General features: G+C 36.9%; 1 protein-coding gene across 5 annotated transcripts in view; it reads left to right on the top strand.

Annotated features, from left to right (window-relative positions):
- USH2A (usherin) overlaps positions 1 to 19177 on the top strand; it is a 751068-nt gene that overhangs the window by 155364 nt on the left and 576527 nt on the right. For all 5 annotated transcript variants that reach the window (XM_040461001.1, XM_040461002.1, XM_040461003.1 and 2 more), the window contains exons 13-14: positions 1782 to 2423; positions 14474 to 14657. In XM_040461001.1, coding sequence (XP_040316935.1) covers positions 1782 to 2423; positions 14474 to 14657 — 826 coding nt within the window. The remainder of the gene's footprint in view (positions 1 to 1781; positions 2424 to 14473; positions 14658 to 19177) is intronic.

Genomic DNA, 19177 nt, shown 5'->3' with positions numbered 1-19177 from the left:
TAGTTTTCCGTAGGAAAGTGTATGTATTTTTGAAGATTAAATCATGATTTTGATATTTTATTTCTGGAGTTATTTCTACACATGCAGAATTTTTGATAAAAACATGAACTTGATATGTGTTTATATGTGTGTATATGTATGTATGTTTCTTTTTTTAATGGGATTAGCAAATGTCCTTATTCAATTTTACCTTGTTAATATGAAGAAAAGCAGAAAATACCGGTGTATGTTGTATATGCTTTGGAAAGCAAACTGTTAGAGTTAACAAATCTGTTAAATCTTACTAATGATTCTATCACCAGTAAAATACATTAGCACCAATAATTTTATTAAAGTAGGTCATTCATCTAGAATAAAAAGGGAGAAGAATGTGAATTAAATGCCAAGTGGGCTAACTTGCCTGTACTTGTTAACACCGAATGTGATGCCCTGTAGGCCTTCCTGAGTATCGTTAGGAATAGATTGCCTGTCAGGAATATGTATGGCATATTCAAATAAGCACTGCGCATATTTTTAAAACTGATATGATATGAATCCATGTAGACCAATTTTAATAGTTCAAAATGAGTCATAATTCTTGTTAACAATACAGTTATTTTTAAAATTTGCAGCAATAGTGGTCCTTTTTTATTTTCCTTATTGAAATTAAATGATATGCCTTAGGTGAGTCATTCATCACTGTTAAAGAACTTGCCTTCCATTGGAGTTCTTGAATTTTTATCCATATATATACATATCTATTATGCATTTCCTTCCAGTTTAAGAAATGCTTTTCTAAATATGAGTTCCTGAGTGTGTTTTTGACTGCTGTTTTAGGACTAATTTTTTTTTATTGCGATTGTAGCTTGAAATAAATGTTTCAATTGATTCAACCCCACGTAGTCAGTTATTTAAACTCACGGGGATGTGAAAACTATCTAAAGGAAGTATTTTGCATCTCAACCTTTGCTATTCAAACATTTTTGTTTTATTCTTTTTCCTTCTAATGTTCTTCCTGAAACTAACCTAAATTGTCAAAGATTTAGATTTAGATGATAAAACATTCTTCTCTGTTTGTGAAATGTATATATGTAATACTCCTTTAAATAGAAGTAACATAACAGCAAAATTTACTTAGTGTTTAAAGAGGAATGTTCTGAATCACACAATATGACAAGCGATGTGATTGCTTTATGAGCCAAGGAGAGCATAATTTATATTAATTGAAAATAATAAAATATAGGGGCATATGAAAGCATTGAAATAAAAATTGCTCTGGATAAGTTTTATTTATATTAATTATTTAAAGGTGTGATGTCCAAAGTATATATACTATTACACAAAGTAGCTATCAGCTTAGCATTTTATTAAATATTGTAGGAACATCTGATTTTTAGGGAAGTCACTAATGTAATAAGTAATTATTCTGAGTAGCTTTGAAATTATGTTTCAGTCTACCATACTTTTACGTGAGCATTTTGTTAAAATAATTAAAAATAAAAATTTTAATATTTGTTAAAAAGGATCTCCAGTATATGTAAGAGAAGCAACATTTGCAGGAAGCATTTCTCTTTGTGTTAGGTCATAAAATTTCATAAATCATGTTACAGAAATAAAGTTGTATATTACTGCCAAAGTAAGTATTGTTACTGTATTTCGAATGTACGACCGGGCCTCTATGGCATTACCTGTGAGGCAACACTCAACATTTTGTGTCTGCATTAAATGTTGGCAGCAGCATTGTTTGCCTTGAAAGCTCAAATAGCATCATTTTCACTCTTTTAAACAAATTCTCTCCTCAGGGCTTAGATGTGATCATTGCAATTTTGGATTTAAATTTCTCCGAAATTATAACGATGATGGATGTGAGCCCTGCCAGTGTAACCTCCACGGCTCAGTGCACAAGCTCTGTGATCCTCTTTCTGGGCAGTGTGAATGCAAGAAAGAAGCCAGAGGACTTCAGTGTGACACCTGCAGAGAACACTTTTACGGGTTGGACATCCCCAGTTGTAAGGCCTGTGACTGTGACCTGGCCGGATCCCTCCCTGGAACTGTGTGTGATGCTAAGACAGGGCAGTGCCTGTGTAAGCCCAGGGTTGGAGGGAGGCAGTGCAATGAATGTTTGGAAGGATACTTCTTCCTCCAGCAAAATAATTCTTTCCTCTGTCTGCCTTGTAACTGTGATAAGACTGGGACAGTAAATGGCTCTCTGCTGTGTGACAAATCAACAGGACAATGTCCTTGCAAATTAGGAGTAACAGGTCTTCACTGTAATCAGTGTGAGCCTCACAGGTACAATTTGACCAGTGGCAATTTTCAAGGCTGCCAGATGTGTGAGTGTGACTCCTTGGGGACATTACCTGGGACCACTTGCGACCCAATCAGTGGCCAGTGCCTGTGTTTGCCTAATCGTCAAGGAAGAAGGTGTAATCAGTGTCGACCAGGTAAGAGAGAAATGTGTTGCCTTTTCAGTGCACAATGACTCTCCTTTCATTATCCCATATTGGATGATTCCTCTTTATTTTGGGGTTGTAACATCTAAAAAATTTACTTGCAACAACACTGATGTGTTTATATTATCATCAAACACAGATGTAACTATTTAATGTGTTCAAGATTATTCAGTGTATCTGTGTTGCTATCTATATTTGGGATGACCCTTTAGAAGAATCCCAGCCAATCAGACATTTTATAATTGAGAGTTACTTATATTTAATTTCTCAACTAGAAGTAAATCTCCTTCTAATAACTGAAAAATAATCTAAACTAATAAAAGCAAGAACAAATTTTGCTTCCCAGAGAAAGGAAAACTTGACTTAATTATCCATACCATGCCAAATATTCAGACAATGAACTGATTTTCTGAATAAAGCTGACCAAATATTTTTACTAAATGGGCTACATGTTCTGGCATCACGAAGGAGCATCTAGAATTATTTTTTAATGACATCACATTAGTAAAATAGGCTACTGTTTAGTCCCACTGTACCTTTCTTTTTACGTGTTTGCCAACTGGGAGAAAGATGGACCCTATCCATGGCTTTCTCCTTGCCTCTACATGATCTAACCAAAACAATATACTTGCTTCATAATAAAGCCAGTATCATGTCATGATAAATATACATGTTTTAGTCATTTAACAGCTGTGCTAAGGTTCTGTCTACCCAATCAGTTCTGAGTTTTCTGAGCCTGTGAAAAAGAACATGGTGCCAAGCAAAAGGGAGATTTGCCTGCCAGAAATAGGTAGGATGGAAATCCTGTTTTACAGGACAAGGAGTCCAGATTAGGGGAATGGAACCATATCTTTCCTTTCACATTGGCCAGTGAGACAAGTAAATCCAAAGGGACAGGATGGAATTGATGAACAGTTCATTCTTTGTGAGATGTAAGTATCAGAAAATAATTTGAACCAGCTTCAACATAATTGGGGGCTATATTATCACTGGCTGTCCCATAAAACCTGATATGGAACAATGCAGTCAGGACTCAGGAACTAGAAATCTCACACTGATATATATCCATTAATTCAATCATTCATTCCCATATTGATATTCATTCTCTCTCTCTCTCTCTCTCTCTCTCTCTCTCTCTCTCTTTCTCTCTCTCTTTGTAGAAGGACACACTCTGCTGGTCTCTCCCTCTCTGCGTGGTTAAGTGTCTACCTCATTACCATTCTAGCAATACAGAGAGACTTATTAGCTACTTTGTGGTTACAATTCAAGAAGGATATTCTAACTGACTCAGTTTTGTTAGGGTGGCTATGTCTGAGCCAATACATTAAGGCCAGGAGTGTCAGGATCACATAAAAGAAGCATGGCTTCTAGGGGGCACTATTTCAGGTAGGAGCAATGTGGTAAGTATCTCAGAAAACAGGAATATTACTGAGAGCTGTGTGGATGGCCCGTGTGAAAGCTATAATACCTTGCACTCTTTCGGCTTCCGAATCATCTTTCCAAATTTGCAATCGCTTTTTTATATATATGCTAAGATGAAACTTTTCTTTTACTATTTATTAATATCTCTAATTTTGGAAATATGGTACTCAGTCTCCTACACAAACAACCATCATTTATTTAAAAAAAAAAGCCAAAGCTAATAGATCAAATGTTATATCCTGTTGAGTGATTAGCTATTGTAAAGCTTATTGCTTATTTACAAATAGCTTATTGTAAAGCTTATTTGCTCTTAGGATATAGCTGTGCAGCAGAACTAGACATCAGCTGGCTTAAGTCGGAATGGGAGGATCAGGGGTTCAGATCCTCCTGAAGTCCATATATTCAGTAGCAAAACAAAAACAAAACAGCCCCCCCAAACAAAAACAAAACAAAACAACAACAACAAAAATGATTTCTTGAGTATAGTTCTATTGGAGGATTTTGATGCCTAGAAATTCCTAAGAGATTCCTATGAAACTAATGAAAGGCAAATTTTTCAAGAAAGGAAATCCAATCAAAGCATATTATATAGCATAACTGTGAAGTAGATTTCTGTACTCATATAGTCAATCTCTGAATATTGATTTAACCAAATAGAGGGATTATTGAGGAAGGATATAAGGAGTTGAATACTTATCCTCTAATTTGGAAAGACAATAATCTAAATTTTCAAAGTTGAGATGGAACAATATATATATGTTGTTGAGAACATATATATATATGTATATATATGTTATTGAGAAATACAGAAATAAAAGCCAGAAGAAACATCTAAGACTGTTGAAGGTGATTGCTCTGGGCAGGGAGATTCCTGGGAGAAGGATGGAGCAGTGGACCGATAAGCTGTGAGCCTTTAAATTCTATTTGAGTTTTAAAACGATCTGCATATAAATTTTGATAAAAATACAAATCAAATTTAAACATGAAAATATTAGAAACTCATACGTAATCTTTTTTCTTTCCCCTGATGGTCTCCTCTGGCCCCTTTCTTTTATGCGATTTATTTATAGTGTTGGTTTTCTAGGAGAATAATACCTTACTGGCTACTTCCCTAAGCACGGTTGTCACAAAACTTCTCTCCAAAGGTTCATGGCAAATTGTCTTCTCTCGTAAGGAAAATGTAGAATGGAGATCATCATCATTAATGAAAATAATTATTATATTTAAAACATTCTTGTATTTTATGTATTTGTGTAGTTGATAATTTCCCTTGTTAGAGTTTCAATGTCTTGAGAGCAAGGATTATTTTATTCAACTCATGTAGCCACGGTACTAGTGTAGTTCCTTGTATGCTGCATGCATTCAGTAAATGGTTTGTTTAATTGAAGACACAGAAATAATCAGGAGTTTTAACAAGGGTATTTGTGTTAGGGTTCTCCAGAGAAACAGAACCAATAGGAGATGTGTGTGTATATATATATATATATATATATATATATATATATATATATATATATATCAGCTGTACTGAGAATTTCCTTTACACATCTCCTTTGCTGGATACCATTTCCTGAATCTGATGTGTTCTTTTTTCTTATGTTATATGTGTATTTGGTAGAGAACACACTTCAGTAGTTTGTGAGGAAGGGTATAGGGAAGAAGTAGTTTGTTTGTGTTTTTAGAATTTTGAATGTCTGAAATTAACTTTATTCCACACTCATAACTATCTGAAATTCTACCACTGTATAGAATCATTTTCACTCAACAAATTTATTTCAACATTATACTCTTGCAATGTCAATTAGGTTACTCTTTTCTTTTCTTCTTTCCTTTCCTTTCCTTTTCTTTCTTATATTCTAGAAGCATCTACCCTTTCTACATCCCTTATTTCTGAAAATTTCATGGTGACATGCTTTTGTTAAATAATTTTTCTGAGCACTCAGTGGGCCCTTATTTCTGTAGATTAGTGTTCTTATATCCTGAGAAAATCTATAAAATACCTTTATCACAACACCTGGACTAGTGTGTGACCAAACAACTGAACAACACCGAGCCTACCCAAGTTGACACATAAAATCATCTATCACAGGCAGCCTTCTCTATGATCCCTGCATTTACTATAGCGCTTTGTCCCTGCACCTGTTGACCCCAAACACTCTTTGGTTTAACTTCTAAAGAGAAAACTCATTGTCTTCTCTCATAATTCAAGAGGGAAAATCTTCTGGTTGGGGAGGAGACTCACTGCCCCTCACACCTGACTTCAGATATGTCTGGAGCCTCTTTTTCTAGAGTTATACAGCCTGAATCAGTCAGCTTACTGTTGGTCACTCCACTGCAAGTGCTTAGCTTTTACTTACAGACCTCTGCCATTCACCTCCATTTCCTCTTCTCTCTTTCTTTTATCTCATTTTTGGGGATTTGGGAAGGGAAAAGTTTGATTCTGCTTAACTGAAATGTTTCCCTGGTAGATTCTTGTGATCTGCCCTGGTGATCTTTTCAGCCAAATCCTTGCAGCTCCCCTCAGATTCCTCTCTGTTTCCACAACCGTTGTCTATTCTATCAGAATCAGTCCTGTTGCTTTTACCTTCAAATAGATCTAGAATCAGACCACTTTTTACCCGCCCCCGCCCCCATCCATTTTCATCTTTATACTGGACTAGCTGACAAGCCTCCAAAAGTTCCTTTCTCCTCTTTATTCTTCTCCAGTCACTTCTCAATATGCAGCCAAAGGGACGCTGTGCAAACTGTAGTCTGACCGCATCAGTCTGTCCTGAGTCGTCTTCCCATCACCGTGGGTATAAACATGGCCTGCGTGAACTGGAATGTCCATGATCTTTCTCTAACCTTGTTTCCACAAGTCTTTACATCGTTTCTTTCTCTCCAGCCTCCAAGTCTAACTGCTGTTCCTCATGTTGTTCAGTGCTCTATCCCAGGCACATAGGGCAGTATCTCCCTGGTGGGTACTCCATCTGTGTTTCCCCAATTGATACTTACATTAAAAATTACCCTAGTGGCATATGTTCTTTTTCGGCACGGGCATAGTGCAAGTATGTGAGTGTGCTCCTTTGAAAACATACAGAGAAGATGTGGTTTTTACCCTACGCAAGGAAGGAAAGAAAACAATGGTCTAAGTATCTAATGGATTTTTTTTTTTTTTTTTTTTTTTTTTGCAAAACAGCATATTCTGCGCACATGGGTATAGCATATGGAAAGGTCCTAATGTGTTTGTGGACCTCTTGTTTTGTTTTTTGGTCCTACATTCTAGCTTCAGAAACTACTTTGAATTTTGTTTTCCAGTTTTATTGTCTCTTGCTGTGAAATTTACATTGAGGGAGAGAACCCTTATCCTGAAGTATCTTTATCATAAATGGATGTTTCACAGTAGCCAACTCTGCAGTACACACATTAAAATGCACTACTGCAATCTGAAGCTTTCTTTCTCCTTCTTTAAACACATCTGAGAGACCTAGATTACATACCACAGGGGAGAAGCTCCACACGGGTGCTTTGAGTGGTGGAGGGGGAAGTAAGGGGTAGGAGGGGTGAACTGGCAAGCCTAAGGACTTCTGCCTGCCTTTTTCATCTGTGGTTGTAAATATTACTGGCCCCTACTAGATTACTGCCCATAGATTCTTGTTCCACTTTCTTAAAAAACATTATTAAGGAAGGTGCATATAATGAAACCTCATGTATTATTAACCTAACCTTACTATGAATGTACAAGGAATAGGCTTAATTCAACTAAAATTTATAGGCAATTTGTTAAAGCAGCAGTGCACATTAGAAGGTACATTAGAGCCACATTGGTTTTAATATGCCATTCAATAACTTGAACAGAGGTTAAAAATGCTGCTTAACCTCCATTAAGTATTTTAAAAATGCTTTAATTTAAAATTATTTGGAGTGTGTGTACATATATGAATGTACACATACCCACACTAATAAATATAGCACTAAATATGTTTTCCCAGTTCGTTTTTTCAGTGCTGGATGACCTCGTAACGTTCAGCAGCAAGCACTTAATCAGAGGCTAGGCCGAAAAATGCAGGGAAGGATGTCAAGGCATCCTGAGCCAGTGACCCGCCCTTGTCCTTGAGAACCAGAGGCAGAGAGGGTTTATTGAGGACTCTGCAGCTCTGGAATAAAATAAAGGCTAATTTATAATGGAAACAGCTTCATATGACATGTTTTGTGCTAATAGGACAATTCCTCATGCTTCCCTCTGATATTTACTTTTGGTTTTGTTTTATAATTCATACAGACTATTAGAAACTAAAACAAAGTATCTTGTTTCATTAAGAAGCATATCATCTTTGTTAAGTAATGAGCTCATAAACCAGAATTGCATGTAAGACACTACCAATGGAATTGGAATTAGATGGCTGATATTCCATTAAAAATCAGTGTATCAAAGCTGAGATCCGGATATGCCACATGTCCTCGTGTTTGGTGAAACAGTTTTGCAGATTAACGTGTTTTTCACAAAGAGACCTGAGTCTCAGGATAAGAGCTTCTTCCTTCATAAACCACCAGAAAAGAATCTTGTCATGAGCAATATGGACCATAATCTCAGGCACATCTGTGGAGGGAAAAAAAAAAGCACATTGACAAGTCATTATTTAAAGTTTAATTTAGGAAAATCCCACTTTCATAGAAAATTGGCTCATAAAAATGGCAATGGTGATAATAGATAATATTTACTGAGTGTCTACTGTTTGCCAGACCCTGTAATAGGGTTTTATCTGAAAAGTCCCATTTAATATGCACCGTATTTATATGCTGGAAGGACCAGTATTTTCCCACTTTATAGTAGGGAAAATGATTCTAATTAAGTAGAAGAAATGTTTACAAATCCAGGTCCAACAGACCCTAGACTAGAGTCTGCACTCTGAAAGAGTAAAACATTTTTCTGAATAATTGTATATTTGTCATAATCAACCACTCAATAAATATCTGAGTGTGAGTTAAAAGAGGTACCCTTACAAGTGTTTGTAATGTTCCCTCACCCTCAAGCTCATCCCCATCTCCATCCCCATCTATGATTCTGGCTAACTGCTTTCAGGTCCTGGGAGATCTCTTGTTGTGTAGAATATGAATTATCATCATAAAATGAAAATTAATAGAGCTCTGAGAGGCTACTGTGATCAGATAATGAAGACTGGAACCGAGGGGTCTAGAATTGGGATGATCTCTGTGGACTAAGTTGGATACATTTCTGGGATGGTTGCAATGGCCTGGGAGGGCAACATTCGATAACCACTGAGACAGAAAAGTGGGGGCAAAGAATGCAAAAGTGCTTCTGTGGATTGTGAGTACACATATCTATGTGTTATACTTTACAGGACACAATCAGAGCCTCCATTATTTATATTCATTGTTGTTATTGAATTTGATTTTTAAAGAATACACACATGAAAGCCCTTCATGGATATTCACATAAATAGGAAAACTCTAGGTTTTTCTAAAGCAGAAAAGTCCAATAGAATGTTTTCCCTTATATGAGCATGTTAGTATATTCTTTCTTCTAAGATGAGGAGACATAGTTTTTGACTGACATTTTCTTTCTCAAGTTCTTTTCCATCTTCTGATATGGCAAAGATTACATTTTAAATATATTGTGCATGATTCATATAACATTCCCTGCTATCCTTCCTGATAGGCGAGGCTACTTTGACCAATCATTATGGTCTTATGTTTACCGTGTTTCTTTAAAATGTTAAAGAGATCATCTCATATTTTAAGGGGTAACAGATATCTAACCAGCCAGCCACCCACCTACCCATGTAGCCATCTATCCATTTCATTCACATATCCATTGTTCCACTAATCATCTATTACATACATTACTGTGTACCAGGGGCTATGCTATTGTAAGATAGACAATCGTAAATATATTAAGGCATCATAGTTTTGTAGGAGGAAAGGCCCTGTATGTAAATATAACAGAGTGATAAGTGCAATGTTAGAAATATCCAATATAGAGAAGAAGTAAAGTGAAGGAACTGATACATACTTGAAGAATGGGGGATATGGAACACTTAGTTGAGAACGTGATTCCTGAGCTGAGTTTTAAAAGTAAAAAGGAATTGGTAAAGTAGTCAAGGAATGTATAGCAGTCCAGGAGGAAAGAATAAGAGCAGAGGCTTTAAAACATCTAAACTAATTTGAGTTTTTAAAAACTTTTAAATAAGAAAATTATACCTTGGAATGAATAATATTAATATTTATTGATGCATTCATTGACATTTGGCCAACTCTGAATAATAACTTTAGCATTTTTATATAATATTACCAAATGGAAGAAAATTATTGCTTTTATTTGAAAATTAGCATCGCTCTCTATACTTCATTCTGAAAACATTGATTGTTAAAACCATTACTAAAAAAGTTTGTTGCTTGGTATACGTGAGCTACAAATTCCTCCCTAGACTCCTTGCTTAATACTATGTCCATTCTCTGGCTTAAGGTGAGAATTATTTCTTCTAAATGGCTTATAATTAGTGCTTAGCCTCAGCTTTGCCCTCCTTTTCTGAATAAGGCCTAGGGGTTAAACTTGTTTTCTCTCTCCCATTTCAAGACCTTGGCAAAGCCTGGTTGTTCATGGTCCTCAGGAGGGACATTGGTAGGAAATGGGCTCTTCTTTAATGCCCAGGACAGTGCTGTGCTGTGCAAATAGCCACTACAGGAGATAATACCAGCTGCCTTGCTAATAACTTTGAACTCTAAGGATTCTGCAAGTCTTCTGGATACAGCAACGGTATTTTATGATAGGGGTGACTTTTTGCTGTAACTGCATAACACATTGTTTTCCACATCAGACTTGCCTTGTTTGGGGCCAGGGTTAGCCGAAATAAAACTGGGGAAATTCACAAACACAGTGGGCTGATTTTTGCTCTCTATGTGCAAACTCTCAGCACTAACTAATGTAAGGTAATAGTGTTGTCTTAATGACCGCACTTCAGAATGTGGTACAAAATCATTCATGGACAGAAATCTCCAAAAGATCAGTTAAAATGTTATGGCCATGAAGACGTGGAACGTGATGTGTGGAGTTAATGGAAGGAGATCAGAAATGTATTGAGTTAAAGAAAATTAAGGTCAGTTATCTTTAAGCTGTACTCAGGAGTTGAAGTTTAAGTAGGAGGGAAGGGAAAATGTTGTTTTCTATAGTTGGAAGTCATAAAAGGAGAGGTAATGGTCTAGAATTAGGCACATTCAGGTAAGGCAAGAAGTAATCATTGAGCAGGAAGGTACCTGAGTCATCCTAATTAGAACTGCTTAAAAATAGGACAAGTAAAATACTGGTGGGATTAACCTTTATAATCATGCTCCAGAGAGGAGGATGGGAATTAACCCCAAGACAAGTTTCAGTGCAGGCTTTTCCTTGAAGACCTACCTCCAGGTTGCAGCTTCCTTGGTTGTATGTGTGTTTCCACCCCACCCCCATTTTTGTTCTTCTCTGCTTATATCTCTGATTTTTCTATGGCATTTTTTTTCTTTCTAAAAGTTGGGCAATCCAATTTTCCACAACAAAATATACCCCCGTTGTATTTACAGATTTATCTAATAAATCATTTCTTGTAAAAATCATCCGTAATTGTTCTCGAATTCTCTGTGGCTTGAAGCTATTGCAATAAGTCCGAATTAATTCTACTTCTAAGTATCTGTGTTAATGGGTAATTTATCCAAATTGGAGAGCGGTTAGTACCTTCATGATGCCATCATCATGAATTTAAGGACGTAGGTAGCTTCACAGGAAGAAAAATACGTAGAATCACAGCCACAGTGGTCTTGGATTCAAAATAAAAACCTTTGAAGTGTGTGACTTTGATTATATGATGAATCATGTATGTGAATATATATTAATTTACATAACTATATTTTGGAAACACATAGAAGGCAAACTGCTGTCAGTGGATGCAAAAGAGCAAATGACATAATCTAGTTGTCAATTACTATAAAAATGATAGTATCAGTTCTTTCCTACTGGTTAGAATGGCACTGATTTTGAGTTTCTTCCTTTTCTTTGAGCACAATCTTTTCTGTTTGACTATCTCTGAAACTTTCTAAGAGAGAATAGTCTGGGCCTAGGAGAAGAAAAACAAATTGTTGATGGCCATGAGAGAATGGCTTGTTTTCAACCACAGCCTCAAATGAGATTTATAATATATTCCAATTACTTTTTGTTTTCCCCTATAGTATAGTAACACAAAATGGATTCACTTTGTGTTCATGTTCTTTCTCTCTTTGAGGTTCAGTGATATATACCCAAATTAGTGATCATGACAATTATACAAATCATTTTCATTTGTCAGAACTTTATTCATTAGAATCTTTCTGTAATCCCCCTCTCCCTTGTTACAATAAAATTCCTTGTAACATTATGCATGTGCTTGTGTGTGCATGTGCTTCTGTGCAAACATACACATACACACAACACCAAGAACCATCTCCCTCATACGCCTGCTCCATTATTCTAATGTCTAATGCCTTTCAACGTTTCTGACTATTGACTTCCACTTTCTGGGTCCAAGAAATTTTAAGTAATTTGAAAATGTTTTTTAATCATATTTTTCTTTCTTTCCTTCTGCTATAAGAAACAAATATGGGGTTTACAATTAACCTAAATTTTGTGGATTTTTAAATATAGTACTTGTGGAAATTAATGCCTGTTTATAATTTGGTACGTGTGTGGTATAATCAAATGTTTAGGGAATGCCTACTTTGTGACAAGCACTGTACTGGGTACTGGGGAGGCAGTGGTGAATTTTTCAGATAAGGTTCTTGCCTTCACGGAGGTTACAATCTGGTGAAATGAGATTATAATTTTCATGAGCACTCTAAAGTAAATAAACAAGATGCTATGAAGTTGTGACAGGCATATTTAAACTTTCCCAGGATAGGTTACTCAAGGAAGTCACAAGACCTGATGGGCGTAGGAGTGAACCAAGCGGAAAGGAAAGGTCAAAATCATTTCAGCAGACAGACATGCCAATAAAAAGGCCTTTAGGTGTCAAGAACAGGAAGAAGTATGACTGGAGCAGAATGAGTTGGGGATGAGCAGTGAAAGGAAACTGAAGATAGAGGTGGGACCTGCCAGGACGACTGGAGGCTACTTTGGGAATTTGGATTTTTTTCCTAAAGGGAATAGGAAGCCATCAAACAACTTTCAGTAGAGGAATGAGGCATTTAAACTACACTCTGAAAAATCTTCTTCCAGATACTCTATGAAATATAGATTGGGGGCTCCTGGGTGGCTTAGTAAGTTGAGCATTTTATTCTTGACTTTGACTCTGGTCATGATCTTGTGGTTTGTGAGATTGAGCCCTGCATTGGGCTCTGGGCTGACAGCGCTGAGCCTGCCTGGGATTCTCTTCCCCCCCCCCCCTGCCCCTCCCCTGCTTTCTCTTTCCCTTTTGCTCTCTCTCAAATAAGTTAATAAACATTAAAAAAAAGAATAGATTGGAGGGAGACCGGAGGGGGGCCATTAGATGAGACAGCCTCTGTAGTTGAGATGATAATATCTGCTATTTGTTGACTATTGTTTTAAGAAAGTTTGTTACCCTTTGTAACCTTCAGTGTTGTCATATATGTGTGTGTGTGTGTGTGTGTATAATGGATGTAATAATAATACCTAAATTATTAGCATTGCTGTGGGAAGTGAGATAATGAATATAAGGCTCTTACCATTGCCTCTGTTTCATAGTATTTACTAAAATAAACTTAGTGGTGACTGTAACTAGGGAGACAGCCCTAAGGATGGAGAGTAGAAAGTTTAAAATTCCTGGGGTGCCAGGGTGGCTCAGTCAGTTGAGTGTCCAACTCAAGTCATGATCTCATGGTTCATGACATTGAGCCCTGCGTTGGGATCCTCTATCTCCCTCTCTCTCTCTGCCTTTCTCCCACTCACATTCATTCTCTCTCTCTCTCTCTCTCTCTCTCTCTCTCCCTCCCTCCCTCCCTCTCCCTCTCCCTCTCTCTCTCTCTCTCTCTCAAAATAAATAAACTTAAAAAAAAGAAAGTTTAAAATTCTTAGAAGACAGCATCCATAGGACTTGGTAAGTAGATAGATGTAGGGGTGGAGGGATGGGAAGGACTCAAGGGTTGCCAGTTTTAGCAAACTACAGAATGCTCAGTTAAAATTAAATTTTAGATAATCATAATTTTTTGATATAAGCACATGTCACATACTTTTACTATAAAGGCTCATTGTTTATCAGAAATTTACATTTAGACTGGCCGTCTTGTGTTTTTATCTGGGTCCCTTCCCAAAGATGTCTCAGGGCTGTAGGCTGAGCAGCTGAATAAATGGCGGCACTATTTGTGGGAATGGAGATATTACAGGAGGGCTAGTTTTTAGTGGAAAGATCATGAAGTAGATTTTACATGCACTGAATTTTCATTGCCTGGGAGACACCCAGGTACAATGTAAATTATTTACTTGGCCCTTCTTTGGTTGTAACCGATACACTTGTTAAGAGCAGCTATAAACACATTTGTATCGGGAGTTGGGAAGTGCCACAATAGTGTTCTGGGTTTTGTGTAATCAAAACAGTATCTTTTACAGAAAAGACTGGATAGGAGCTATATATAAAAACTTTTTATTTCTTTATCTCCAGGTTTTTATATTTCTCCAGGCAATGCCACTGGCTGCCTGCCATGTTCATGCCATATAACAGGTGCAGTTCATCACATCTGCAATAGTCTAACTGGTCAGTGCATTTGCCAGGATGCTTCTGTTGCTGGGCAAAGTTGTGACCATTGTAAAGACCATTACTTTGGATTTGATCCTCAGACTGGAAGGTAAACATTTTTAATAATTAATGTTTAAGTATTTGTGTTGAATAATATTTGTAGTTAATTTTTCTCCTAACAGTGATTTTTTTGGTCAGTAGTTTTTTGTAAAAAGCAGTATTTTTAGTCCCTCTAGTTTGTTGATATATTTTTGACTCTTTGATGTCTGCACTTGTTGAACATAAGAGTAATCTTTGAATATTTCCTAGAGTTCCAATATATAGTTTGTTATATGTTGATACATAGTGTTAAGGTCTGGGAATATTTAGTTAAAATCATTTTCCCTCAAGGAACTTACAATTTGGATGGAGAAAAGAAGGTAAAGAGATATCCATAGAAATCAATGTGTGTGCGTGTGCGTACACACACACACACACACACACACACACACACACACAATATAAGAGCCAGGATACATAGCATATGTATGTATATCCCTTGTTCTACATGTCCCCTGAATTTATTGCTAACTTAATTATTAATTTACTTCATCCACTTATGTTTTCCTTGCTTTTCTAATTTAGGTTCAAAGACCAGATTAGAAACATAATTTTGTATTAAGTGATATGATTTTTTCCCCAGTGTGTAAAGTACATTTTGAAAGTAAATTAACCACTTTTCAAAGTTACATGGTCTTTAATGTTCTACTTCCCATTCCCAGTATATCGGTGAGCATTTACTTTCATGCATTTGTGCTCATTGCTGTATTTTTGAAAATGTGCTGGAATGCCAATTCCATGTGTGTTTTTTTTGGTCTGGTCAGGTTATAAATTTGCCTCGGGTTGGGACTATATCCTTGAATTCTATGGCATTCGTATCTCCAAGCAACTAGCATTATGTTCTGTATACACCAATCAAAGCTGTTTCTCAGTGTGTGTGTGTTTGTGTGTGTGTGTGTGTGTGTGTGTGTGTGTGTGTGTGTGTGTGTGTTTATAAATATAATTGCTAATTAGTCAAGGGTTTGAGATTATCTGGGCTCTTTTCAACTCATTGCCCCCTGCTGCCTGCCTTTTGGCTGTTACACTCTTCATTAACACCTCGATTAGAGTGTGGACAGGGTGACAGGGTAAATTATTGAAAAAGAACTCAAAACTAGTGCATTTGGCTTTCTACTGAAATTCAGTGTGATTAAAAATCTTTAACATTATATTTAAAGTATTTATCAAAATAATTCTTGTTCTTATTACATATCTCTCAATTTTTTTTAATTCATGATGTTCCATTTCTGTTGCCATTGGAAGGAATATCATCTTGGTGGTCTGAGAGCATTAGTACTCTTTTCTACAAATATTAAATCACTCTGAATGAATATAGAAAGTACATGGTACAGTAAATGTTAAATAAAACGTATTACCAGGATTTTGACAGTAAAATTGGAGCCAATTATTGCACATACTTTCTCCTCTACATACTTTTTATTGAGAGGCCATCTCACATGTTCCCCAGTTGCAATTCTTAGTGGGTGTGTTTCACTCCTGGACACCTCTGTCTTTAGGTTTCTTATATTTTTCATAGTCTTTCTGACAACACTTAATTACCAGAGAAAAAGTACCTTCCCTAATCTACTCTCCTCCTTGGGATGCTCATGCATCTATGTCATTTTGTGCCAGTCTCTTACCCATTTCCCCTCTACTGATCTTCCTTGTTATTCTTCCCAGTGCTACCACCTTATTAATGTTCAGATTTCGAATGGTCTCAGCTTTTTCACTTAGCTTTATTTAAGTGAATTTCGGTTCCTTCATTACATGACTTATCTGCTCTTCAATGTCCTTAGATTCAGGCTGACCTTTACCCTACTCTGCTTCTCTCTAGTTTATCTACCCATCCCACACTCCACCCCGGTAGAATTCAGGATCAAGACTTGCTTACAGGATAGTGTTCTATCACCTATCACTCTGAAGTAAGACTTGTTAACACTGGAGTTGAACTCCCTGGATTAAATCTGTTTAAAAAAAACACATTTATTTATTTATTTATTTATTTATTTATCTATTTATTTATTTATTTATTTATTTATTTATGAAAGGGAGAGAGGCAGAGAGAGACAGTGCATGAACAGGGGAAGGCAGAGAGAGAGGGAGTGAGAGTCCCAAACAGCGACACACTCAGCATGGAGCCCGACGTGGAGCTGGATCCCAAGAACCATGAGATCATGACCTGAGCTGAAATCAAGAAATGGAGGCTTAACTGACTGAGCCACCCAGGTGCCCCTAAAATTTGCATTTAAATGTTCACCAAAATTGATGAGGAACAGGGAGAGCCAAAAAATAGGTGTAAAGTACATTATTATAAGGCGCTGAGGTTAAAATCAAGAAAGCAGAGCTCAGTAAAGTAAAAGCAATCAGTGCAGGTTGTAGTCTAGGAGAGAGCCTGAGTGTAAAAAGCCAGGTAGATTCTAAAGAACAAAAGATCCAGGGTAATTATGGGTTCAAAGTAAAAAGATTCGTGACACATTCTATATAAGTATAATTGTGTGTCTTTACCTATCAGCTGAATTGTAATTACATCGAGTCAGATTCTGAACTACCTTTCAAAAATTACCAATTGTCCTCTGAAACGATACCGCTTTGCCTCCATCCTCATTGTTTTTATCTTCAGACGTCCATGTTTCCATTCATTGAGAACTTTCTCCAAGGGACGCCATTTTCCTCCTTGCTTCCCATTCATTCGGTTCCCATTCCAACATCCAATTTTCATGAGCACAACCAGAATTTTTTTTTTTTTTGATCTCTTGGAACTTCTCTACTTCTCATATTTTCCTAATTCCAGAAATGCTATTCTGTGAACACATCACATCTTTCCCAATCTTCTTGTCTCCAAATTCCCTCATAATTGGCTCCTACCTTTCCTCAAACCCATCGTCCGATACTCCTACCTAATTCTTTTGATAGGCTCCATTCCTAACTTTCTCACCTTCTGCCCCCAGTAGGGAGTAAATGCCGATCCTCTCAAGTAACCTGAGTGTTATTAAGAAAGAACTCTCTTTCTGCTGTACTGTGGGTCAGTTCCAGGGAGGATGACCCTGCTCTTTCCCTGAACCTGGGAGGACTTGAAGACCATGTGCTTGTGCTGATTGGAACTGCTACCATGCATTTCATTCTCATTGCCTCACTTTCTACATATAAGTGATACCATACCATATTTGTTTTTCTCTCTCTGGCTTATTCCATTTAGTGTAATGTCCTCTAGTTCATCCATGTTGCTGTAAATAGCAGGATTTTCTTCTTTCTCATGGGTGAATAATATTCCAGTGTGTGTGTGTGTGTGTATGTGTATGTGTGTGTGTGTGTGTGTGTGTGTATGTATGTATCACATCTTCTTTGTCTATTCATCCTTTGATGGACATTGAGTTCATTTCTATATCTTGGCTGCTGTGAATAATGCTGCAGTGAACATGCGGGTGCAGATATCTTTTCAAGATGCTGATTTTATTTACTTTGATATATACCTGGAAGTAGTATCTTATCATAAAGTCTTTTTAATTTGTTGAGGAACTTCTATACTGTTTTCCATAATTGCTGTACCAATTTACATTCCCACCAGGAATATACATGGGTTCCTTTTTCTCCACGTCCTCACCAATACCTGTTACCTTTTGTCCTTTTGTCTTTTTGACAATAGCTATCATAACAGGTGTAAGGTGATATCTCATGGTAGTTTTGATTTGCATTTCCCTGATGGTTAATGATGTTGAGCACCTTTTCATGTAGCTGTTGGTCATTTGTATGTCTCCTTTGAAAAAATGTCTTCGCTCATTTAAAAAAAATAATGTTTATTTATTTTTGAGAGAGAGAAATATAGTGCGAGCAGGGGAGAGGCAGAGAGAGAGACACAGAATCTGAAGCAGGCTTCAGGCTCTGAGCTGTCAGCACAGAGTCCAGTGCAAGTGTCAAACCTGCAAACTGCAAGATCATGACCTGACCTGAAGTCAGATGCTCAACCAACTGAGCCACTCAGGCGCCCCTCCTTTGCTCATTTTTAATTGGGATCTTTTCCTTTCCCCTTTCCCCTTCCTTCCTTCCTTCCTTCCTTCCTTCCTTCCTTCCTTCCTCCCTCCCTCCCTCCCTCCCTCCTCCCCTCCCTCCTTTCTTTCTTTCCTTCCACTGAATTGTATGAGTTTCTTATATATTTTGGATATTAATTCCTTTGCAGATGGTTTGCAAATATTTTCTCCCATTGTATAGGTGGCCTTTTCCTTCTGTTGCTTGTTTCCTTTGATGTGCATAGCTTTTTAGTTTGATGCAATTCCGTTTGTCTATTTTTGCTCGTTTCCTGTGCTTTGATGTCATATCCAAAAATCATTGACCAGACCAACGTCAAGAAGCTTTAACCAATATTTTCATTTAGTAGGTTTACAATTTCCAGTGTTTTGCTGTCTTTAATCCATTTTGGGCTGATTTTTGTATATGGTATAAGGGTCCAATTTCATTCTTCTGCATAAGAATATCCAGTTGTCCCAACATCATTTATGGAAGAGACAACCCAGTCCCCATTGTGTATGCATGACACTCTTACCAAAGATTGGTTGA

Source organism: Herpailurus yagouaroundi, unplaced genomic scaffold (genome assembly GCF_014898765.1).
Source record: "Herpailurus yagouaroundi ecotype Mexico unplaced genomic scaffold, PumYag 253, whole genome shotgun sequence".
Classification (NCBI taxonomy): Eukaryota; Metazoa; Chordata; class Mammalia; order Carnivora; family Felidae; genus Herpailurus; species Herpailurus yagouaroundi.
This window is presented reverse-complemented; position numbering and strand designations above follow the sequence as displayed.